Raw genomic sequence first — 24,207 nt, 5'->3', positions numbered from 1 at the left:
TGATCACTCTGGGGCTGTGCTACACTACAGAAGGAGTCAAAGCAAGGTGGGAAAAGATGTTTCCATCCTAACACTCAGAATTCTTTACACTTGGCCCTTACCTAAGGAGAAGGGTTCTGGACCCCATAAATTCTGTAAAAGATTGTGTGTGTGTGTGTGTTTGAGTCCTTTTCTGGGGAGAGGGCTCATAGCTTGCATCCAGTTCTCAAAGGAGTCCATGATCCAAGAATACCTAGGGGCTTCATCCTTTTAGCAGCATTCTCTGGCTTCAGAATCAAAATAGGCTGCAGACAGATTCTCACTTTGGGCAAGTTACTCTCTCTGAGACTTAGTTTCCTCCTTAGCAAAATGAGACAGGCCTGTGAAATAGGTATCCTTATCTGAAGATTAGAGCCAATATCAGTAAATATTTGTTGGGCACCTATTCTTTTTTCCCCTCCTATAGTCATCATGTTGTACATTGGATCCCCCAAACTTATTTATCTTCTAACTGGAAGTTTGTATCCTTTGAGCAGCGTCTCCATATTTTCCCTACCTCCCTAGCCCTTGGCCACCACCATGCTACTGTTTCTTTCTTTTTTTTTTCTTTCTGGCTGCATTGCAAGCTGGCTTGCAGGATCTCAGTTCCCTGACCAGGGACTGAACCCAGGCCTTGGCAGTGAAAGCCCGGAATCCTAACCACTAGGCCGCCAGGGAACTCCCACTACTCTGTTTCTATGAGTTTGGCTTTTTTAGATTCCATATATAAGTGATATCCTATAATACTTGTCTTTTTTGTCTGATTTGTTTGACTTAGTATAATGTTCTCAAGGTCCATCCATGTTGTTACAAATAGCAGGATTTATGTCTTATGGCTGAATAATATTCCATTTTATATGTGTATGTATGAATACACACACACACACACACACACACACACACATCCCACATATTTATCCATTCATCCACTAATGGACTCCTAGGTTATTTCCATATTTTGGCTATTGTGAATAATGCTGCAGTCAACATGGGAGTGCAGATATCTCCTTGAGATCCTGGTTTCATTTCCTTTGGATATATACCCAGAAGAGGGATTTCTGGATCATATGGTAGTTCTATTTTTAATTTTTTGAGGAACCTTCATACTGTTTTCCAAAGTGACTGCACCAATTCGCATTCCCACCGCAGTGCACAAAGGTTCCTTTGTCTCCACATTCTCTCCAACACTTGTTATCTCTTGTCTTTTTGATAATAAGCCATTCTGACAGGTGTGAGGTGATAATTATGGTTTTGATTTGCATTCCCTGATGATTAGTGATGTTGCACATCTTTTCATGTACCTATTGGCCATTTGTATGTCTTCTTTGGAAAAACGTCTATTCAGGTCCTTTGCCCAATTTTTATTCGGATTGTTTGGTTTTTTGCTGTTGAGTTGTATGATTCCTTTATATATTTTGGATATTAACCCTTTAGCAGATAGACAGTTTGCGAATATTCTCTCCCGTTCCATGGGTTGCCTTTTGATTTTGTTGATAGTTTCTTTTGCTGTGCAGATGCTTTTTAGTTTGATGTAGTCCCACTTATTTATTTTTGCTTTTGTTGCTTGTGCTTTTTAGGTATCATGTACAAGAAATCATTGCTAAGACCAATGTCCAGGAACATTTTCCCTATATTTTCTTCTAGGAGTTTTATGGTTTCAGGTCTTATGTTTAAGTCTTTAATCCATTTCAAGTTAATTTTTGTGAGTGATATAAGATAAAGGTCCAGTTTCATTCTTCCGCATATGATTATCCAGTTTTCCCAGGACCAGTTATCAAAGAGACTATCCTTTCCCCATTGAGTATTCTTGGCTTCTTTGCCAAATATTAGTTAACTATATATACGAGAGTTTATTTTTGGGCTTAATTCTGTCCATTGGTCTGTTTTTATGCCATTACCATACTGTTTTGATTACTACAGCCTTGTAATATAGTTTGAAATCAGGAAACTTCATACCCCCAGCTTTGTTTTTCTTCCTCAAGATTACTTTGGCTGTTCAGGGCCTTTTGTAGTTCCACTATTCTAAGTGCTAAGATACTTTTCTAGGTCCTTAGTCACTTTACCTTTGTTAATCCTCATAACGACCCAATGAGGATAGTACTATTGTCTCCATTTTACAAAGCAGGGAAACTGAAACCCAGAGAGGTTTAAATAATTTACTCAATATCAACGCAGCTAGGTTTGTAATGTGCAGTGGACTCATCTTATGAGCAGGATTTGTAATGTGCAGAGCGCATTTGTGGCGGAGCGGGATTTGTAATGTACAATGGACTTACGCAGAAGTTAGGTTGGTATAGAAGACAAAAACGTTAGAATCAAAATTTCCCTCTAAAATCCCTAAAATTGCCCATAATGTATAGCATTATATTGTCTTTCAATTACTCCAAGATAGCTGGCTTTTCCTCCATTTTTGGAAGGGATTGCTTTTTCTTCATCTAATCAACAGATAAAGTCATTGGCTTAGGTTTGGAGGCCATGTTTTTTGGGGGGGGAAAATTGTATCTTTAAACACTGAACAGAAGCACGTAGAGTTTATTTCTCTAAGTTATAGATGTGTGTGCAGTGTGCTGATAAAGCAGCCAGCACAGTGCCTGGAACACAGTGGGCGCTGAGTGCCTGGAAGCTAGCATTATTCCCCAGTACATGGCACTTCTCTTGGCCACTTCCACATATTGCCATCTCTCTGGTGCCTTGGTCCACCACTTTCCTCACCTTCTCTCACCCCGAAGGTCCTTTCTGCTGATCTGAATCTTACCTGATTTTTCTCCCTCTCAGCCCACACTGATCTTACCCTGCTTCATGTGATTCCCCCAGCTTTGAGAGTTTGGACTTCACAAAGGCAGTGTGCTCTGTGGAGTTTTGTCTCCCCCACAGCTCTTAGCACAGATTTGAGTCTAATGTGGGGCTCAGTGAGTCTACTGTGGGGCTCAGTGGTGGCTGAGTTAGGGGTTTCTGCAGCCCTCTTCTTGTTCTATATAATGAACACCCCCAGGGCATCACGGAAGCTGAGCGAGAGGCTTTTGAGCTGCTCCCGGATGATGAGCGCCAGTGCATCAAGTGCAAGACCACGTGCTTTCTATCAGCCCTAGCCTGCTATGACTGCCCAGACGGCCTTGTCTGCCTTTCCCACATCAATGACCTCTGCAAGTGCTCCAGTAGCCGGCAGTACCTGCGGTGAGCAGGGGGCCTACCTGGAGGAAGTGGGCTGAGGAGGGGGATGCAGAACTGGGCCAGATGTGCTCTTCCCTGCCCTCTTCCTCCAGATATCGGTACACCTTGGATGAGCTCCCTGCCATGCTCCATAAGCTGAAGGTCCGGGCTGAGTCCTTTGACACCTGGGCCAACAAAGTGCGAGTGGCCCTGGAGGTGGAGGATGGGCGGAAGCGCAGTGAGTGATGGGGGGACGGAGGGACTCCACAGGCAAGTTCTATTCCCTTTTCTTCTGTACTCCCCCACCCGCTTCCTCTGCCTTTACTCAATACTGCCTACTCCTTGCTGCTCTCATTCTCTCTCCAGGCCTTGAAGAGCTGAGGGCACTAGAGTCTGAGGCCCGTGAGCGGAGATTTCCTAACAGTGAGCTGCTGCAGCGACTAAAGAACTGCCTGAGCGAGGCAGAGGCTTGCGTGTCCCGGGCTCTGGGGCTGGTCAGCGGCCAGGAAGCTGGGTATGGAAGCATGAGGCGTTGGGCACAGGTAGCCTGCTGAGGAGCCAGCACCTAGGAGAAGGACTATGGCGGGGGGAGGGGTGGACTCTTGAGTACCATTAGGCAGATGACATCAGCAGGAAGCTGACAAGCACTGCAGTTGGAGGCGTTGGGGAGGGCAAGGAGACCAGGCAACTAGAATGGAGGGGAGCGCCCCAGTGCTAAGAAAGCTAGGAATGTTTCTTTTTATCAGTACCTGAAGGTACTGATTTCAGAGAGGCCGAGGGATTTTGTGGGCAGGGAGGTGTTGTGGGAGGTTTAGGGACAAGAAAAGGACACAGAAGCATAAACTGATCATAGAGTTCACAGTAGAAGATGGATTAAAATTGTCCAGCTTCTGTTACCATCAATTTCTAAGCTTCCCCCACCAAATATATATTCCTCTCTTCTAATTCTTTCCCCCTATCATATGAACTTGCATGTATCTTAAAACCCTCCCTCTAACCTGGGCATTTGTGGGGAACTGTGAAGTATGAGAGGTCAAGGTGGGCAGGGATGAGGAAAGGTGTTGGGCCTTAGCACAGAGATGGAGGGAGGGGACTGGGTTTGGACTTGAAACCCTACATGTGAAACTCCATAGCCCCTACAGGGTGGCTGGTCTACAGATGACCCTGGCTGAGCTCCGAGCCTTTCTGGACCAGATGAACAACCTGCCTTGTGCCATGCACCAGATTGGGGATGTCAAGGTGAGGAAGGGTGGACTTGAAGTGCTGCTGAGGGATCAGGGTGGGGGGTTGGGGGACCTGAGCAGTAGGCCATTCTTGGCTTCTTTCAAAAGTTGCAAGTATTTGGGCAAGACAGGATGCACATGTGAGAATAACAGGAGGTAAGAGGCAACGGGTTTTTAGCAAATTGCCTCTTAGAAATGGGATTTGAGGGGCAGGTGACAAGGGTACAGGTACAGGATGCATAGTCAAGGGAAGGTTTCCTGGTGGAGGTGGAAGAGGAGAAAGGAAGTAACAAGGATGTTTGTGGGCCTGGAAAGCTGAGTCAAGTTCAGGAAGGTAGAGGAGTGGGATGGAGAGGGCAGTGGACACCAGTATGAGTGTAGAGATTGTGAGAAGGCCAAGCATAGCAGAGCATTTTTAGGACAGAGGGTCTCCTGATGCTATACATCAAAATCCTCTGGGGACTTAAAGCACAGGCTCCTGACCAACCCCTATTAAGAATCTCAAGGAGTGGACCCAGAGATCTGCATTTTAACAGATGCCACAGGGTATTCTATCGGGCAGTGAGTGTTGGGAACCACTGCTTAGGGCTTGGCAAAGGAAGAGAGCCCAGCCCGTGCTAGGCTCTCCTCGCAATTACTGGAGGGTAAGAAGGTAGGTAGGGCAGGGGTACGTAGTGGTGGAACTTCTGTGTGAGCCCTGCTGAGGATTTTGTTCTTTATCTGTGTCCTGGTAGGGTATTCTGGAACAGGTGGAAGCCTACCAGGTTGAAGCCCGTGAGGCCCTGGCCTCATTGCCCTCCAGTCCGGGGCTCCTGCAGTCCCTGCTGGAGAGAGGGCGGCAGCTGGGGGTGGAGGTACCTGAGGCCCAGCAGCTCCAGCGGCAGGTGGAACAGGCGCGATGGCTGGATGAGATGAAACGCACACTGGCCCCCTCAGCCCGAAGGGGCACCCTGGCTGTCATGCGGGGACTGTTGGTCGCGGGTGCCAGTGTAGCCCCTAGCCCTGCTGTGGACAAGGCCCGAGCTGAACTGCAGGAGCTACTGACCATTGCTGAACGCTGGGAGGAGAAGGCCCATCTCTGCCTGGAGGCCAGGTGGGTCTAGCTTCTTCCCCTCCCTGCTCTACCGCAACCTTCAAAGTTTAGCAGAGAAGCTGAAGATGATTCCCATGGGTGGCCTTGGGCACCAGACTCCTGTGTTGGTGTATTGACTATCCTCGCCTTTTTTGTTTCCTATCTTTTTTTTTTTTTAAACTCCATAGTACATGTAGAGGCAGAGATAGTCTTACGGAGAAGCAGAGATGGACAGATACAGAGCTATATAGAGGACTAGCTCCACAGGCTGACGTGTGCACACACTCACAAGCACAAGTACCAAAAGGCAGATGGACAGGTGTCAGTAGAAAGACACCATGCATGGGACAATCTGACAAAGTGCAGCACCAGGTTAATACTGCAGGTTGTGTGTGTAGGCACTGCCAACAGGCTGACAGACTGGTGGACAAGCAGAGGCATGGAGGTATGGCAGAAGTTGGGTGCGTGCAATCTGGAGCAAGCAGGGACTGACAGCCATGCGTAGGCAGAATACAAGCAAATAGGCCCAAGCAGCAGCCCCAGGGGCTCATATCGCTGTATCTGGAAGTCAGGCTGGGCTTCTGGTTAGGCAGACCACCCCACACTGAGGCCTCTCTTTTCCCTACCTTTAGGCAGAAGCATCCACCAGCCACGCTTGAGGCCATAATTCATGAGGCAGAAAACATCCCTGTTCACCTGCCCAACATCCAGGCTCTCAAGGAGGCTCTTGCTAAGGCCCGGGCCTGGATTGCTGATGTGGACGAGATCCAAGTGAGGACCCTGTTGCACACCCCCCCCCCCCGCCCCCGCCCCGTTTACCCGACACCTTCAGTCCAGCTGGGAGAGATGGCATACATTGCCTTGCGCTGGGTTGAGTTGGGTTGGCTAGAGAGAGGAAGGGGTCACAGCACATCGTGAGGAGGCAAAACGTGCTTGGTGAGCATTGTGAAGAAGGGTTGCAAGGCTGGCCTGAGGGAAGATAGGATGCTGGTTAGGATGAGAATGGTGGGGGGCAGGGAGGATAGAAGAGGCAAACCACAACAAAATAACTAGTCTGGTGGTCCTGGGGACTGACTGGATATCCAGAGGCTGAGCCACTGGATGTAGGAGTTGTAAGAGAGAGCCAGGTGGGTGTGCCTGCCTTAGGATGATCCCTGTTTTTTCTGCCTCAAGACTGATTCCAGTCTGTCTTCCCAGCTCAGGGCCAGGCACAGAGTAGCATCATAGATGTTGGCAAGTTGAACTGAGCTTTCTCTTGCCCCTGTCCCAGAATGGTGATCACTACCCCTGCCTGGATGACTTGGAGGGCCTGGTGGCTGTTGGCCGGGACCTACCTGTGGGGTTGGAGGAGCTGAGACAGCTAGAGCTGCAGGTACTGACGGCGCACTCCTGGAGGGAGAAGGCCTCCAAGACCTTTCTCAAGAAGAATTCTTGCTACACTCTGCTGGAGGTGAGGCCTAGGACCCTGACCCACAGCCTCTCCTGCCTCTGGCCCAGCTGTTGAGACAGCTCATATGAGTGGGGCTTTGGGGGTGCTGGGCAGGGGAGGGAGGGGGTGGGAGTGAGGGGAAGCCTGGACATTCCTCCTTTGTCTGCTTGCCTCAGGTGCTCTGCCCATGTGCAGACGCCGGCTCAGACAGCACCAAGCGCAGCCGGTGGATGGAGAAGGAGCTGGGGTTGTACAAATCTGACACAGAGTTGCTGGGGCTGTCTGCGCAGGACCTCAGGGACCCAGGCTCTGTGGTAAGGAGCTTGGGCCCAGATGGGGAGAAGAGCCTGGTGACAATAGTGTCTGAGCCAGGTGGCCATGAGCAGCAGACTGCTTGCTCCCTGGGCCTCAGTTCTCCTGGTTTGGGAGTGGGGTATTCATGGTGCCAGAGAAGGAGGGTTGGGGTGCTGACCTCTCCTCCCCTGTCCTGGGCACGGCAGATCGTGGCCTTCAAGGAGGGGGAACAGAAGGAGAAGGAGGGAATTCTGCAGCTGCGTCGCACCAACTCCGCCAAGCCCAGTCCACTGGCATCATCGACCACAGCTTCCTCTGCAACCTCCATCTGTGTGTGTGGGCAGGTGCCAGCTGGGGTGGGAGCTCTGCAGTGTGACCTGTGTCAGGACTGGTTCCATGGGCGATGTGTGTCGGTACCCCGCCTCCTCAGTTCCCCAAGGCCCAGTCCCACCTCATCCCCACTGCTGGCCTGGTGGGAGTGGGACACCAAATTCTTGTGTCCGCTGTGCATGCGCTCACGGCGCCCACGCCTGGAGACCATCCTGGCACTGCTGGTAGCGCTGCAGAGACTGCCTGTGCGGCTGCCTGAGGGTGAGGCCCTGCAGTGCCTCACAGAGAGGGCCATCAGCTGGCAAGGCCGTGCCAGGCAGGCTCTGGCCTCTGAGGATGTGACTGCTGTGTTGGGACGGCTGGCCGAGCTTCGCCAGCGGCTGCAGGCTGAACCCAGGCCCGAGGAGCCCCCTACCTACCCTTCAGCCCCTGCCTCTGACCCTGTCAGAGAAGGCAGTGGCAAGGATATGCCTAAGGTGAGCTGCACAGCCCAGCTCTTTCGCCCTCAAATTCCTGTCTCCTAGCCCTCACCCTTACTTAGGCTCCAGCCCTGTCCCTGCTCTATGACTTTTGGTCTCCTTTGGCCTGGCCTCCCTGCCCCGTTCTGCCTCCTCTCCAGATCCCTGCAATGCTCCATGCCGGCAGCCTGTGTCTGCCCTCCTCCCGGAGGTGGAGGGTCCCAAGTCTGAGGTTGTGGGGGAGCAATCGGGCCTGGTTCTTCAGTTACCGCTACCTGTCCTTGCTCTCTTCGGCAGGTGCAGGGGTTGCTGGAGAATGGAGACAGCATGACCAGTCCCGAGAAGGTAGCCCCGGGGGAGGGCTCAGGTAAGAAAGGTAGGTTTAGGTGTGGGTAGGCTGTTTATTGGATTTCACCAGAGTGACCCACGTGGTCCTCGGCTCTGTCGTGGGGGGTACGACCGGGAGCAGCCTCTAACCCAGCTTGTCCCCGCAACCCCTCAGACCTGGAGCTGCTGTCCTCGCTGTTGCCACAGTTGACTGGCCCTGTGTTGGAGCTGCCTGAGGCAACCCGGGCCCCCCTGGAGGAGCTCATGTTGGAGGGGGATCTGCTTGAGGTGACCCTGGATGAGAACCACAGCATCTGGCAGCTGCTGCAGGCTGGGCAGCCTCCAAACCTGGAGCGGATCCGCACACTTCTGGAGGTGAGGAGAGGAGGGATCATGGGCAGGGATGGGAGGTCAGGCCAAGCAGGCAGGGAGCCCAGGCCTGACCACTGTCCCGCACTTCTCTTTGCCCGTTGGTGATCACAGCTGGAGAAGGCAGAGCGCCATGGGAGCCGAGCACGGGGCCGGGCGCTGGAGAGGCGGCGGCGGCGGAAGGTGGATCGGGGTGGGGAGGGCGATGACCCAGCCCGAGAGGAGCTAGAGCCAAAGAGGGTACGGAGCTCAGGGCCAGAGGCCGAGGAGGCCCAGGAGGAGGAGGAGCTGGAGGAGGAGACTGGGGGTGAGGGCCCACCCCTCCCCACCACTGACAGCCCCGGCACCCAGGAGAACCAGAATGGCTTGGAGCCGGCGCTAGGGGCCAGTTCAGGCTCCTCGGCCCCTTTCTCCACTTTGACTCCCCGGCTGCACGTGCCCTGCCCGCAGCAGCCGCCTCAGCAACAATTGTGACAGTGGCTGAGCCTAGCACAGACCCCAACAGAGACCCCTTGGCCTCAAGGATCCTCTTTCTGACCATCAGGCCTGCTTCTTGGGAGGTGGGCGAGTAGGGGGGATGGCCACCCCCCCACCCCAGCCCATCCCCGAGTCCCTTGACTTTTATATTCTGACTCCAAGGTATTGTTCAGACCTCAGCTCCTGGGGGCCGGCCCCTGGAGTCCCCCTCCCTGGTAGCCTCTAACCAGCATTCCCAGACACCTGAGGCAGATAGACAGATGGGCAGGTGGGCAGGGGGGTGGCTGGGGCTGGGCCGGCACCATTCCAGAGACATGGCCAGTGCATATGCAAACTGGGGGAATCTCCTCTCCCTTCTCTCCCCAGTTGTGGCCCTCGCCAGGCCATGCTACACTAACCTCACCTCTCCCTTTCACTCTTTCTCCTCCTTTCCCCCTTCTCCTGCCTCCCTCCTCCCTTTGCCTCCTTCTCCTCCCTTCCCCTGACTGTTCCACCCAGGAGGAGGAAACTTCACATAGCTGTGCTCACAGTTTTTTATTTTAAATGAATTTGGCTGGGGAGCTGAGCAGGGCTCCCTGTGATCTGAAGAAAGCTTTTGGTGCTTGTCCTCACTACCACCTTGATCTTCCCTCCATGTCCTGCCCTGTCTCCTTTCCTCCTCCTGGGTTCATGTTGTAATAAAAGAAGATTGTTGGTGTGTAATTAATTTGTTCAAAAGAAAAAAAAAGCAAAACAAGAAACTTGGTTCCAACTGAAGCCTATTTTAATTTTATTTTATTATTTTCCTCTTGTTAGAAATAAAACCCTTAGCAACATTTTTTGGAAACATGTTTCTGAAGTGCATTTCTCTGTGGTGGGGGGAGAACAGTGTCAGATACTATTTTAGGCTTTGTGGTCCAAGAGGAAAAACCAAGTGGATAACCAGTGTTCCTAAGGCCATATACTGAGTACTTTATCCTTTCTCCTTTCCTTTTTTTTTTTTTTGCGGTACGCGGGCCTCTCACTGTTGTGGCCTCTCCCGTTGTGCTGTTGTGGAGCACAGGCTCCAGACGCGCAGGCTCAGCGGCCATGGCTCACGGGCCCAGCCACTCCACGGCATGTGGGATCTTCCCGGACCAAGGCACGAACCCGTGTCCCCTGCATCGGCAGGCGGACTCTCAACCACTGCGCCACCAGGGAAGCCCCTAGAGGAACAGAATTTTAAGGATGAATTTCTGAATTGGTTCTGGGGTTTCTGGAATTGGCTTTCTAATCTGATTAGATTTTAGAGACACTAATGACTATCCCAGTAGTAAAGAGAGCACGGATATTCCATGGCATGAACTGCTTATAGAGATACACAAAATATTACCAGTGGATACTCATAATCAACCACTCATAAGAAGCAAGGATCTGGGTGACTCTGTATTTTTGAACATGTTTCTTAAATTAATGACTATAATGAGCTTGGCTGGTTGCTCCTAATGTTGCTCTACAAAGTGGGGAAAGTAAAGACCAGCTCAAGGATTTGAATTCCCAGCACAAGAGCCACATAAATGACCTGAAAGCTTCTAGGTGTGCCCTGGAGACCCTTATCTCCTGTAGTTGCAGGGCTGAGATTGCTGAAAATCAAACCCAGAATCTCATCCTGCAACTGGCTGAATTTCAACACAAGTTGAATTCCTGGCCTTACAGGGTGTGTCCCCTGTTAAAGTGAGAGAGCATGGATGGGGAACGAATAGGATCCTGAAAGTTGGAATGGTGAGCCCACGTCTCCTTGAGGAACACTGCCAAAAGTTCATACTGTTAATCTTTCTCTCAGCCTTCCCCAAAGGGACCTACAGCCTTTTACCAGGGTAACCGTGCATTGAGTAAAAGGAAATAATCAGATCTTTGGGGGACTACTGGACACTGGCTCTGAACTGACACTGTTTCCAGGAGACCACTCTGGTCCGCCAGTCAGAGTAGGAGCTTATGGAGGTCAGGGGATCAATGGAGTTTTAGCTCAGCTCTGTCTCACAATGGGCCTCGTGGGTTCCCAAACCCGTCTTATGATTCTTTCCCCAGTCACAGAATGCATACTTGGAGTAGATCTACTCAGCAGCTGGCAGAATCCCTACATTGTTTCCCTGACCTGTGGAGTGAGGGCTATTATGGTGGGAAATTGTAAATGGAAGCCACTAGAACTGCCTCTACCTAGGAAAATAGTAAACTAAATGCAGTACTGCATTCCTGAGGGATTGCAGAGATTAGTTTCACCTTCAAGGACTTGAAAGATGCAGGGGTGGTGATTCCCATCATATCCCTATTCAACTCTATTTGGCCTGTGTGGAAGACAGATGGATCTTGGAGAATTGACAGTGGATTATTGCAGGCTTAACCAGGTGGTGACTCCGACTGCAGCTGCTGTACCTGATGTGGTTTCACTGAGCAAATTAACACATCCCTCGGTACCTGGTATGCAGTTATTCACCTAGCAAATGCTTCTTCTCCATCCCTGTCCATAAGGCCCACCAGAGGCACTTTGCTTTCAGCCAGCAAAGCCAGAAATACACCTTCACTGTCCTACAGTTGTATAACAACTCTCCAGCGCTATGTCATAATTTAGTTTGCACGTAGCTTTATCACCTTTCCTTTCCATGTGATATCACACTGGTCCATCACACTGATGACATTATGCTGACTGGATCTAGTGAGCAAGAAGTAGCAACTACTCTAGACTTACTGGTAAGGCATTTACACATCAGAAGGTAGGATATAAATCTGACAAAATTTAGCAGCCTTCTATGTCAGTGAAATTTCTAGGGGTCCAGTGGCATGGGGCATGTTGAGATAACCCTTCTAAGGTGAAGAGTAAATTGTTGTAGCCGGACGTCCTACAACTAAAAATGAGCCACAGTGCCTAGTGGGCCGCTTTGGATTTGGGCTGCAACATAGTCACTTGGGTGTGTTACTCTGGCCCATTTACCAAGTGACCCAAAAATCTTCTAGTTTTGAGTGGGGCCCAGAACAAGAGAAGGCTCTGCAACAGAGCTAGGCTTCTGTGCAAGCTGCTCTGTCACCTGGGCCATGCCATCCAGCAGGTCCAATTGTGCTTGAAGTGTCAGTGACAGATAGGGATGCTGTTTGGAGCCTTTGGCAGGCTCCTATAAGTGAATCGCAGCCCAGGCCTTTAGGATTTTGGAGCAAGATCCTACCATCATCCACAGATAACTACTCTCTTTTTGAGAAACAGCTCTTGGCCTGCTACTGGGCCTTAGTAGAGAATGAACACTTGACCATGGGCCACCAAGTTACCATGTGACCTGAGCTTCCCATCATGAACTAGGCATATGTGACCCACCAGTCATAAAGTTGGGCGTGCACAGCAACACTCCATCACCAAATGGAATTAGTATATACAATATATGATTGGGTCCGGGCAGGTCCTGCAGGCACAAGTAAGTTACATGAAGAAGTGGCCCAAATGTCCACGGCCCCCACTCCTACACTGCCTTCTCTCCCCCTACACTGCCTTCTCTCCTGCACCTATGGCCTCATGGGGAGTTCCCTACAATCAGTTGACAGGAAGAAAAGTCTCAGTCCTGGTTTATAGGTGGTTCTGCACAACATGCAGACACCACCCTAAAGAGGACAGTTACAGCACTACAGCCCCTCTCTGGGACATTCCTGAAGGACAGTGGTGAAGGAGATTCCTCCCAGTGGGCAGAACTTTGGGCAGTACTCCTGGTTGTTCACTTTTCTTGGAAGAAGAAATGGCCACACGTGATTACATATCGATTCATGGGCTGTGGCCAATGGTTTGGCTGCATGGTCAGGCACTTAGAAAGAACATGATTGGAAAATTGGTGACAAAGAAATTTGGGGAAGAGGTATGTGGATAGACCTCTCTGAATGGGCAAAAACCATGAAGATATTTGTATCCCATGTGAATGCTCCCTAAAGCGTGACCTTAACAGAGGAGGATTTTAATAATCAAGTGGATAGGATGACCCATTCTGTGGACACCAGTCAGCCTCTTTCCCCAGCTACCCCTGTCTCATCGCCCAATGGGCTCATGAACAAAGTGGCCATGGTGGCAGCAATGGGGGTTGTGCACAGGCTCCGCAACATGAACTTCCATTCATTAAAGCTGACCTGGCTACGGCCACCACCGAATAACCCATTTGCCAGCAGCAGAGACCAACGCTGAGCCCCGTCTACGGCACCATTCCCCAGGGGGATCAGCCTGGTGGCAGGTTGGTTACACTGGACCACTCCCATCACGGAAGGGGAAGCATTTTGTCTTTACTGGAATAGACACTCTGGATAAGGGTTTGCCTTCCTTACACTTAATGCTTCTCCTAAAACCACTACCCATGGACTTACAGAATGCTTTCTTTTATGTACCATGATGGTGTTCCACACAGCACTGATTCTGATAAAGGAACTCACCAAAAGTGCAGCAATGGGACCATGCTTATGGAATTCACTGGTGTTACCATGTTCCTTACCATCCCAAAGCCGCTGGCCTGATGAATAGTTGAATGGCCTTTAGAAGAGTCAGTTACAGGGTCAGTTACGTGGCAATGCCTTGCAGGGCTAGAGCAGTATGTGGCGTTGTTTCTCCCATAGTCAGGATTCATGGGTCCAGGAATCGGGTAGAAACAGGAGTGGCACCACTCAAATTATCCCTGGTGACTCACTAGCAAAATGTTTGCTTCCCGTTCCCATGACCTCATGCTCTGTTGGCCTAGAGGGCTTAGTCCCAAAGGGAGGAATGCTTCCACAAGGACACACAACAATGATTCCACTGAACTGGGAGTTAAGACCAGCTGCCCCACCACTTTGGGCTCCTCATGCCTCTGAATCAATAGGCAAAGAAGGGAGTTACTTTGCTGGTTGGGGTGACTCATCTCGACTACCAAGGGAAAACTGGGCTGCTACTCCATAACAGAGGTAAGAAAGACCATGTCTGCAACACAGGAGATGCCCTAGGTATCTCTTAGTATTATATATCCTGTGATTAAACTAAATGAAAAACTACAACAACCCAATCCAGGCAGGATTAGTAATGGTCCAGATCCTTCAGGAATGAAGGACTGCGTCACTCCATTGGGTAAAGAACTACGACCAGCTGAGGTGCTTGCTAAAGGCAAAGGAAATACGGAATGGGTAGTGGAAGAAGGTGGTTATAAATACCAGCCATGACAATATGGTCATTTACAGAAATGAGGACAACTTTCATGACTAGTGTCTCTTTATTTTGATATATATATATATATATATATATATATATATATATATATATATATAATCTTTGTTTTCTTCCCTTTCTTATCCCCTTATCATGTAAAATAAGATGTATTCACTTTATATCATAATATTTAAGTATTGTTAACTTTACATCATAGTATTTAAGTTATGGGATGTCAAAGAGAAGAGTAAACATCATACAAGGACTTTACCTCCTCTTCTGGGGAAGGGGTTAGTGCATTTTTGGTTGTATGCAGGATAGTTGTATCATGTTAGGTGGAAGGATAACCTTTTTATTATCTTCATTTGGAGATTAAGTGTGATTTAAGGAGATGCCTATGAGTGTCAAGTTGACAGGGGGTGAAGTTGTGATGGTTAATTCTATGTATCAGCTTGACTGGGCCACACACTGCCAGCTATTTGGCCAAACATTATCCTGGGTGTTCCTGTGAGGGTGCTCTGGGATGAGATTAACATTTGAATTGGTAGACTGAATAAAGCAGATTGCCCTCCCCAATGTGTGTGGGCCTCATCCAATCTGTTGAAGGTCTGAATAGAACAAAAAGCCAGACTTTCCCCAGATTAAGGGAGAATTCTTTCTGCCTGACTGCCTTTGAACTGGGACATCAAGATTTTTCTTGCCTTTGGAGTCGAAATGAAACATTGGCTCTTCCTGGGCCTTTGGATGGGAACTACACCATCAATTCTCCTAGGGCTCCTGCTTGCCCACTCACCCTACAGATCTTGGGGCTTGTCAGCCTCCATAATTGTGTGACCCAATTCCTGTAATAAATACCTCTGTCTCTCTCTCTGTTTCCCTGTCTCTCTCTCTGCACCCCCCCCCACATTCTATTGGTTTTGTTTCTCTGGAGAACCCTAATACAGATTTGGAAACAAATATTTTTATAAATTAAATCTATTTATATGTTAGGTTCTCAAAAATGATATTTAATATTAGGATGCATGAAGAGTACTTAAAATGAACTTCACTGACATTTAAAAAATCCACATGTGGTAAATGAAATATTAATTTTTGGTTAACTTCATAATGAAAATTCTAAAACTTTTAAATATTCAAAATAAATATTACTTATACTCACATATGAACATATTTTGAATAACAGCGTTTTTGAAGTGATAAGGGCCTATAACAGCCCATTCTGACTTAATTAAATAATCCCATTATTATGTTTTCATATATTTTTCTAAAAGTAAATGATAACCCAGAATGAAATTCCATCAAAAATCAGCATTTGGTTCATTGTTAACATCAAAATCCAGTAATACAAAGAGATGGGGAAAAAGAGAAATTGGGGAGAGAGAGTGACAGAGAGAAAGTAGAGAGAGAGAAATAAAGAATAAGAGAAGGGACGGAGGAAGGAAGAAAGGAAGGAAAGAAGGTAGGGAGAGAGGGGAAAGAGAGAATGGGAGATAACAACAGAGAAAATAAACAAAATTAATGATGTTCCTTATAGCAGCACCTACTAATAGATGCTGATGATTCTGATAAGATATAACTTCCATAACTTCTGTATTACTAGAAAAAAATTAAAACCCTAGATTGAATCTAATAAAAATTTAAATATTACACTTATGCACACAAAACAAATTATCTTGATGAGCAGGAGCAAAGTAAAAATCATATTAAGTGGAATGATTCCCAGAGAAGGTCAGAGGAGTGTTGCATAGTGCAGCCTGCACAGAGCCGCTCTCTGATGGTGGAAGCTATGCATGGAGTCTTTCCTGGCAGCATAATAATCATGGGATCTAGAAGTTCACAGAGAAAACCACGCGAGTACTGTACTGTTCAAATATAGTTTCAAAATATTTTAAAACCGGTTTAAAAAACCAGTTGTAAATGTTAGAGATATTTTTAAAACACTTGTCATTATTTTTAAAGTTACAGCTATCAGTAACTCCCACCCGTGGAACTGATTTGCAGCACTGTAGGGTTCCTGGACACATGTGCTGGGAAAATCCACTTTAAAGAGTGAAGGCTTGTATTTTTGCCCTTGGAAGCTTCTCATTTGAAGAGACATACGTTTAGTTTTTTGCCTTTTCTTTTTGGGTTTAATGCTGTGATGAACACCCTCACATATGTCCCCTTATATATGTGTGTATTTCCCTAAGATTTATTATACTCAGGGGCAGAACTGTTGGGTCATACAGTCTATGCATATTTCATTTGGCAAGGTACTGCCAGACAGCCTTCAGAATGGCTGCCCAAGTCCACACTCCCACCAGCCACACAGGTGGGTTTATAGGTCCTTAGAGCCTCACCAGCACTTGGCATTATCCTGCTTTCTAATTTTGTCAGTCTCATAAATGTAAAGTTATATCTCACGGTTATTTTAACTTCTCAGATTTCCAATGATCTTGAATACCTCATCATATATGCTGTTGGTTTTTCAAATTTCTTCTTCTGCAAACTGTCTGTTCTATGCTTTGCCCAACTGGTGGTGGTGGTCTCTTTTTTGTTGATCCACAGGAAGCCTTTGGATACTCTAGATATTAAATCCCTTGTTGATTTAGACATTGCAAATACCTTCTCCCAATTTGTAGGTTATCTCTTACCTTTGTCCATAGTGTCTTTCATCAAGCACAAATCCTTAATTTTGATGTAATCGAATCAATCAACTCTTTACCATATGCATTATAGTCTTGCAGTTTTATCTAATAAGTCATTCCAAGCCCCTAGGTCACAAAGATATCCTCCTACAATTTCTCTTATTAACATTAGAGTTTTATCTTTCACATTTAGGTCCTCTATCTAGAGTCCATTTTTTTACATGGTGTGAGGCAGGGGTCTGGTTTTATTTTTCTCCAAGTCAAGAGTCAGTTTTTTCAACACCATCAACTGAAGCAACTGTCTTTTCTCCATTGACCTGTTATACACTAGGTTCCTTTATAGTCACAGGTCTGTATCTATGCTGTTCTATTGGTCTACTTTTCTATTTTTGTGCCAATGCCACACTGTTTATATTACTAAATTCAAAGAAATAAGAAAGAAATGATAATGATAAGGCAGAAATAAACGACATAGAGAACAACAGACAATAGTGAAAATTGACCAAACCAAAACTGGTCTTTGAAAAGACTCATAAGGGAGACAGACCTCTGACAAGAGTGATCAAGAAAAAAAGGGGGAAGGGGGAGAAAAATGCAAAAGCAAAATGCAGAATTAAGTTCTTTTAAAAGACGAATTATGAATGATATGCCAATGAATTTGAAAATCTGGATGAAAAGGATACATTCTTAGAAAAATATAACATGCTAAAATAGGCACAAAAGAAAGGTCTTGAATAGTCCAGTGAGTATTAAGGAAACTGAAATGGTAGTCAAGGAACTCTCCTCCTTCAAAACCCTAGTTGATTTTATAGGTGAGCTGTAGAAAACTTTCAAGTTTCCAATCTTATGCATAATAACAAAAGAGTGAAACCTATCCATTTAATTTTTTGAGCTTAGTGCAACCTAGATTGCAAAACCAGATAAGGAGAACCAAAGAAAAGAAAATTCTAGGGCTGTTTCATTTATGAAATGAAAATCCCCAATAAAATGTTAGCCAACAGACATTAACAGTATATTCAAAGGTATAGATTATAACCAGGTAGAGTTTACCCCAGGAATATAAGGATGTTATGGTTCAATATCAAAAGTCACTATATAAATGGTCTAAAGGATAAAAGTCATAAGATTAGTTCAATTGATGCAGAAAAAATCATTTGATATATTCCTTTTATGTTGAAATTAGTGCATTATCTTGATTTTTGAGAACTGGGTAGGTGGGTTCCATTAGTAGTGAATCCCATTTCAGGAGAGTAAAAGGTACATTGGGTCTGATGAGTTGAGACTTACTGCTCTCAGGTGACACTGAGGCATATCGAGGACCAACAGGACAGTCTAGTTTCCCTATGGATGGTACAGCCTGGAAAGTGACAGTTCAAGTTATTTGTTGTCGATGGTGGGTGAAGACAGAGTTTTGGGGAATTGGAGTGTCCGGAAACAGAGAAACAAAGAGATGCTCAGATCAATCTCAGAGGAGTCTGAGCTGGATTCATGGAGAAGATGATGGTGGGTTTAGAACTCTGAGATGAAAGGGGTGACATATTCATTAATGTGGTGTGGGTCTCGAACGTGGTGGCAGACCTGTTGGCTCTTAGGAATAAATTGCCTTTCTTACCAGGAGGACAGGGCTATTGCATAGACTCTGAGTTGGTATTAAGATGCCATGTTTGAGTGGATAACAACAAGGTCCTACTGTATAGCACAGGGAAGTATATTCAATATCCTGTGATAAACCATAATGGAAAAGAATATTAAAAGAATATACACACACACACACACACACACATAACTGAATTACTTTGCTGTACAGCAGAAATTAAAACACTGTAAATTAACTATAGTTTTTTTTAAAAAGATGCCATGTTTGAGGAGGACGTTGATGACAGGCTCTTTGGGACAGGAAGGTGGTAGCATATGCTGTGTAATTTTGATTTTAATGGGAATGTCCTAATCAGCTGCTCCCCCTTGTTAAGGTCAGCTTTGACTGGGACATCTGTAAGAGCCCAACCCAGAAAGTTGGCTACTGTGGATCAGATCAGGTTGTTACAGAGGGCATTATACTCCAACTGGCCTACAGCACATTACTATGCTTCATTTGTAAGTAGTATTTCTACCTGATATGTTAGTAGACACACAGGGGTTAGGCAGGAAGGTATATTGTATATAACACAGTAATAGGGAGCCATTTCCTAAGATTAGGGATAATTGGCTTTATCTCAATTTCAATCCCAGCAAACAACAGACCTAACGAGGCAAACTGAGCATGGGGAGACTAGGTAGAGCAGGTGGCCTTAGTATTGAGGGGGGAAATGCCCATTTGCCAGTCAATGGAGACGGGGATGCTAGGATTGGGGGATAAAACGAAACAGTGTGGCTAGGAGTGATGTGAGTAGACTCAGTGTAACCCCCATGATTCTTTTCCAGGCTGAGGATGGCTGAGGTTTACTCAAGCACTCATTTTCCCAACTGCCAGCTTTTTGTTTCTTGTTTTTAAAACTATAGAGGAAATTTCTTTTGCTTCTTCTGCTCTTCTAGGGACATGACTTTAGTCTCCTGTTTTCTCTGCTTGTTTTTGAGTTTTATTGTGAAATGGGCTGGTGTGCCAAGGGCTGTATTGGAATCCTCCAGGAACGTTGGGTAGGAGTCAACAGATAAAACTTTGGAGAGATGACCACTCAGAGGGGCCTTCAAAATCCTCCGCCTTGGGAAATTTTCTGTAGCAACCCTTTATTATAATAATCTTCATGTGATTTGACTTTGCACCTATTGGTTTTGGACAGATTTATAAGGCCCAGCTGCTTTATTCAATATTCAATTCATTCAATATTCATATTCAATATTCAGGTGCAGAAGGTAGAGGAAACTGTACTCCACATTATCTTTGACCACTAGAATGGATGTCTTTTTATTTATTTATCCATGCATTCCATTTTCTCTTCATTCTCTACTCCCATTTCCAACCCTCTGCCTCCATAGGTAGATATTCTAATGTGTTCACTGTGATTCTCTTCGATTCTATGTGTTCTGTCAGGTGTAAATATTATTGGGTTTGAAAACTGTGTTTCTTCGAAAACTTTAACTGCATTCAACATATAGAAAAGTTTCTAAAACTTACTTGTACAGTTTAACGAAGAATAATAAAACATCCATATACCCACCAACCAGGTTCGGAACTAGAACTTTACAGTATTTTAGAAGCCGCCTGTGTATCCCTTCACATACCTCCTTCCCCTGCCCCAGAGGAAACCATTATCCTGACTTTTGTGTTACTCATTCCTTTGCTTTTCATTACAGTTTACCTAAATAATATATATTATTTTGTTTTGAAAACCGGAGTGGCAAACACACACCTAGCTGGTTACTGAAGTTACTGTTAGGTGAAGATACCCAGGAGGGGATAAGCTGAACAGTCTCTCGGTCATAGTCCGGCTCCAGCTTCCCTAAGAGTTTAAGAGCCGAGTCTAGGGAGGTCATCGGGGTGAGGTCACATGTGAGTCCAGGGAAACACACATGGCTCACCACAGTCAGGGCACCAGAGAGCTGTTGTGCAGACCAGAAAAATTAGTTGTCTGGTAACAATATGGTTTGATGGGGAGTGGGCCCCTCTGACTTCTCTACTTCTCATCTCCCCATGACCTGCTCCCCCCGCAAGAGTAGAAGACAGCAGATAACTTCTGTTGGGTGGAATGTATGTGCATGCCCGATCCAGGCTGTGCAGTACTTGGAGGGAGGGGGTGCAGGAGCTTCGGCAGCATGTGGTCAAATTTGCAAAGTCCAGATATTCTGAGTCAGGCTCACCTGGGCATTCTGTCCTCAGGTTGACAGAGGACAGATGGGGCTGTTTCCTCCTTAGTGAAGAGCAGATGCTAAAGGATGAATGCCATAGAGAGTAGGTGACCTAAGACAAAGGAATACATGCTTCCTGTTTATTTCTTTCTTTCTCCCTTGCTTGTTTTGTTTACTCCCTATTATCCAGACTCCCGTTCCACCCCAAATCCTACCTCATAGGCATACCTTTTTTTTTTTTTTTTTTTTTGCGGTACGGAGGCCTCTCACTGTTGTGGCCTCTCCCGTTGCGGAGCACAGGCTCCGGAGGCGCAGGCTCAGTGGCCATGGCTCACGGGCCCAGCCGCTCCGCGGCATGTGGGATCTTGCCGGACCGGGGCACGGACCCGTGTCCCCTGCATCGGCAGGCGGACTCTCAACCACTGCGCCACCAGGGCAGCCCATAGGCATCTCTTTGAATGTGTTTAACTTGTATCCTTTTGTTCAAGTTCTTTTATATTTGGTGTATATGTGCATGTATTTGTAACTTATGTGAATAGTGTTTTGTTTTATGGCTTATTATTTTTCGCCCAGTGCTATGTGTTGAAGATCACCAGTGATGCTCTGTGTACATCTAACTCACTGATCTAACTGCTGAAAGGCCAACTATGGAGCGCATCCCTCACTATTTCCCTGTGCATCCCCTGGTGATGGACACCCAGAATGCCCCCAACTCCCCACTGTTGCAAACCACACCATAACAAACATTCTCCTACATGACCTGTTATGGATCTGTGTGAGAATTTCTTTAGAGGGCACATGGGGATATTGAATTGGACTACGTACTGCCACATTCATCTCTGGGATGGCTGCCCAAGTCCCTTCTACCACTAGAAGTGCATGAGGGTCCCTATGCCTCACATTCCCATTATAGGACTTGGCATGATTGAGTTTTCTAAAATTTTGCCCATCTATGAGATCTAAAGTGAAATCTCACTGTAACTTTATTTTGTACTTTTCTGATAACTAATGCATTTGAGCATATTTTCTTTTTTTAAAATAAATTTATTTATTTTATTTATTTATGTTTGGCTGTGTTGGGTCTTCGTTGCTGCACGCAGGCTTTCTCTAGTTGCGGCGAGTGGGGGCTCTCCGTTGCGGCACATGGGCTTCTCACTGCGGTGGCTTCTCTTGTTGCAGAGCACCAGCTCTAGGCGCACGGGCTTCAGTAGTTGTGGCTCGAGGGCTCTAGAACGCAGGTTCAATAGTTGTGGTGCACGGGCTTAGTTGCTCCGCGGCATGTGGGATCTTGCCGGACCACGGCTCAAATCCGTGTCCCCTGCGTTGGCAGGTGGATTCTTAACCACTGCGCCACCAGGGAAGCCCGAGCATCTTTTCTTATGCCCGTTAGTTTTTTCAGTTTTCTGCTTCAGGAAATCGCTTGTTCATATCCTTTGTAGGCCTGTTCTGCAAAAAAGCCTGCTGAGACTTTTAAAGGGATTATGAGGAATGTACAGATTGGTTTGGGGAGAATGGACATCTTAACAACACTGAGTTTTCTAACCCATGAACGAGGTGTATCTTTCCATTTATTTTGTTCTTCTTTCGGCAATACTGGTGTACAGGTCTTTCTGTCAGATATATTCCTAATTCATATTTTTAGATGTTATTATAGCTGGAATTTAAAAACTTTCTATGTCCAATTGTTCATTGCTATATACAGTTGGCATATACAATTGTTTTGTGTATATTGATCTTGTATCTTGCAACTTGGGGAACTACTTATTAGTTCTAGTAGTTTGCTGTTGTTTGGTAGATTCACTTGGATTTTCTACAGTCATGTCATCTTCTATAAAAATATAGTTTTTTATAACTATAAAAATATAGTTTTACTTCCTCCTTTCCCATCTGGATGGCTTGCCTTTTCTTTTCTTTTCTTGATGTCTTGCATTTTCTTTTCTTGTCTGACTGCACTGGCAAGAACCTCCAGTACAATGCTGAAGTGGTGAAAGAAGTGGTGAAAGCAGACATCCCTGTGTTGTCTCTGATGTTGGGGGGGTGAAACTTTCAGTCTTTCACCACTAAATATAGTGTTAGCTGTGGGTTTTTTGTAAATGCCCTATATCAGGTCGAGAGGTTCCCTTACATTCCTAGTTTACCAAGAGGTTTTCTTTTTAAATCAGGAATGGATATTAGATTTTGTCAAATGTTTTTCTGCATTTATTGCAATAATCATATGGGGTTTGGAGGGAGGTTGTTAACATGGTGAACTGCATTGACTTATTTTCTAATGTTACGCCAATGCTGCATTCCTGAGATAAACTCCACTTGGTTGTGATATCTTTTTAAATACATTGTTGGATTTGATTTGATAAAATCTTGTTTAAAATTTTTGCATCTCTTGAACTTTCACTTTTGACTCTTTCCTCAAATATGCCTCCCCACCAAGCACTTCTTTTCAGTATGACTCACTCCTCCTGTTCATATCCTCTAGATTGTGTCTGAGATAGTTACTGAGGCTGGGAATTTTTCCAAACTCAGAGAAGGCCCAGGAGAATTTAGAACAAAGACTGAAAGCATTTCTGATGTGGTCAGTCCTACCTCTGAGAGTGTGAATCAACTCCTGGGAGCAGACTTGCCCCTCAACAGAGTCATGTCCCCAGCCTGAAGAGCCATCACACCCTTTAAAGCCTCTCAGTACCTGACAGGTTAGTTCCAAAGAGAAAAGCACTATTAAATGCTTAGGAAATCCCTTACCCTAGATTAACCCTCACTGTCACTGCTCCCCCATATGGTATTGTTCTGCTCCAATGAGGAAGTAGCCAATGTGGGTCACCTCTCAAGAGGGGTCTACCCTTAAACCCTGCTTCCCGTTTTCCCACTGAAGAACCCTAACCCATTCTGACTACCTAATGAACTTGATATCCCACAGCCTAAAGTACCCAAATAACGCCTCTAAATTCCCGACTTTGTGTTTTTCGTTAATGGCTTTTATTTCTAAGATATTAGGAGAACACACAGGGCAAGATATACTCTGTGCTTTCCTCATTGCACCATAGAAGTTCTTCTTCTCCCTTCAATTCCCTCAGCACAAAAGTAATAATGGTAATAATAGCAAATGCATATATAGTGCTTACTATCTGCCAGACACTATTCTAAACACGTTAGATATATTTACTCATTAAATACCCTCAATAACTCTGTGAAGTAAGTACTATTATTATCCCCATTTTTACAGAAGATGAAACTAAAGAATATAGAGGTGAAATGACTTGCCCAGTATGAAACGGCAGATCTAGGATTTGAACCCAGGCAGTCTGGCTCTAGAGTATACTGCACTACCATGCTATCAAGTGACAACTGTGGCACTGACCCACGCTTGCACACTAATGGAGCCCCCCTCAATATCATACAAACTCTCTCTAGGGCTTCAGAATAGGTTATGTCTCTGTGATGCCTTTGGCCAAATCTGGTAGCCAGTGAGTGTTTCTCACTGCCACTGACACCCAAATACAC

The 24,207-nt window shown here is 46.2% G+C and overlaps 1 protein-coding gene and 1 long non-coding RNA gene across 12 annotated transcripts in view; one reads left to right on the top strand and one right to left on the bottom strand.

The window, feature by feature from the left end:
* The window catches only part of KDM5C (lysine demethylase 5C), a 32,715-nt gene extending 22,742 nt beyond the window's left edge, over positions 1–9,973 (top strand). For 3 of the 11 annotated variants that reach the window (XM_033417612.1, XM_033417609.2, XM_012539331.3), the window contains 12 exons: positions 3,011–3,192; positions 3,282–3,406; positions 3,535–3,682; positions 4,302–4,407; positions 5,126–5,484; positions 6,096–6,234; positions 6,734–6,913; positions 7,069–7,206; positions 7,393–7,992; positions 8,272–8,341; positions 8,477–8,676; positions 8,785–9,973. In XM_033417612.1, the coding sequence (XP_033273503.1) occupies positions 3,011–3,192; positions 3,282–3,406; positions 3,535–3,682; positions 4,302–4,407; positions 5,126–5,484; positions 6,096–6,234; positions 6,734–6,913; positions 7,069–7,206; positions 7,393–7,992; positions 8,272–8,341; positions 8,477–8,676; positions 8,785–9,144 (2,607 nt within the window). In that variant the 3' untranslated portion in view covers positions 9,145–9,973. Of the gene's footprint in view, positions 1–3,010; positions 3,193–3,281; positions 3,407–3,534; positions 3,683–4,301; positions 4,408–5,125; positions 5,485–6,095; positions 6,235–6,733; positions 6,914–7,068; positions 7,207–7,392; positions 7,993–8,268; positions 8,351–8,476; positions 8,677–8,784 lie in introns of all 11 variants that reach the window. The other 8 variants (XM_033417606.2, XM_033417611.2, XM_033417605.2 and 5 more) reach the window with 5 other exon arrangements.
* The window catches only part of LOC125963005 (uncharacterized), a 406,444-nt gene that overhangs the window by 239,076 nt on the left and 143,161 nt on the right, over positions 1–24,207 (bottom strand). The window lies entirely within an intron of this gene.

Source organism: Orcinus orca, chromosome X, assembly GCF_937001465.1.
Source record: "Orcinus orca chromosome X, mOrcOrc1.1, whole genome shotgun sequence".
Lineage (NCBI taxonomy): Eukaryota > Metazoa > Chordata > Mammalia > Artiodactyla > Delphinidae > Orcinus > Orcinus orca.
This window is presented reverse-complemented; position numbering and strand designations above follow the sequence as displayed.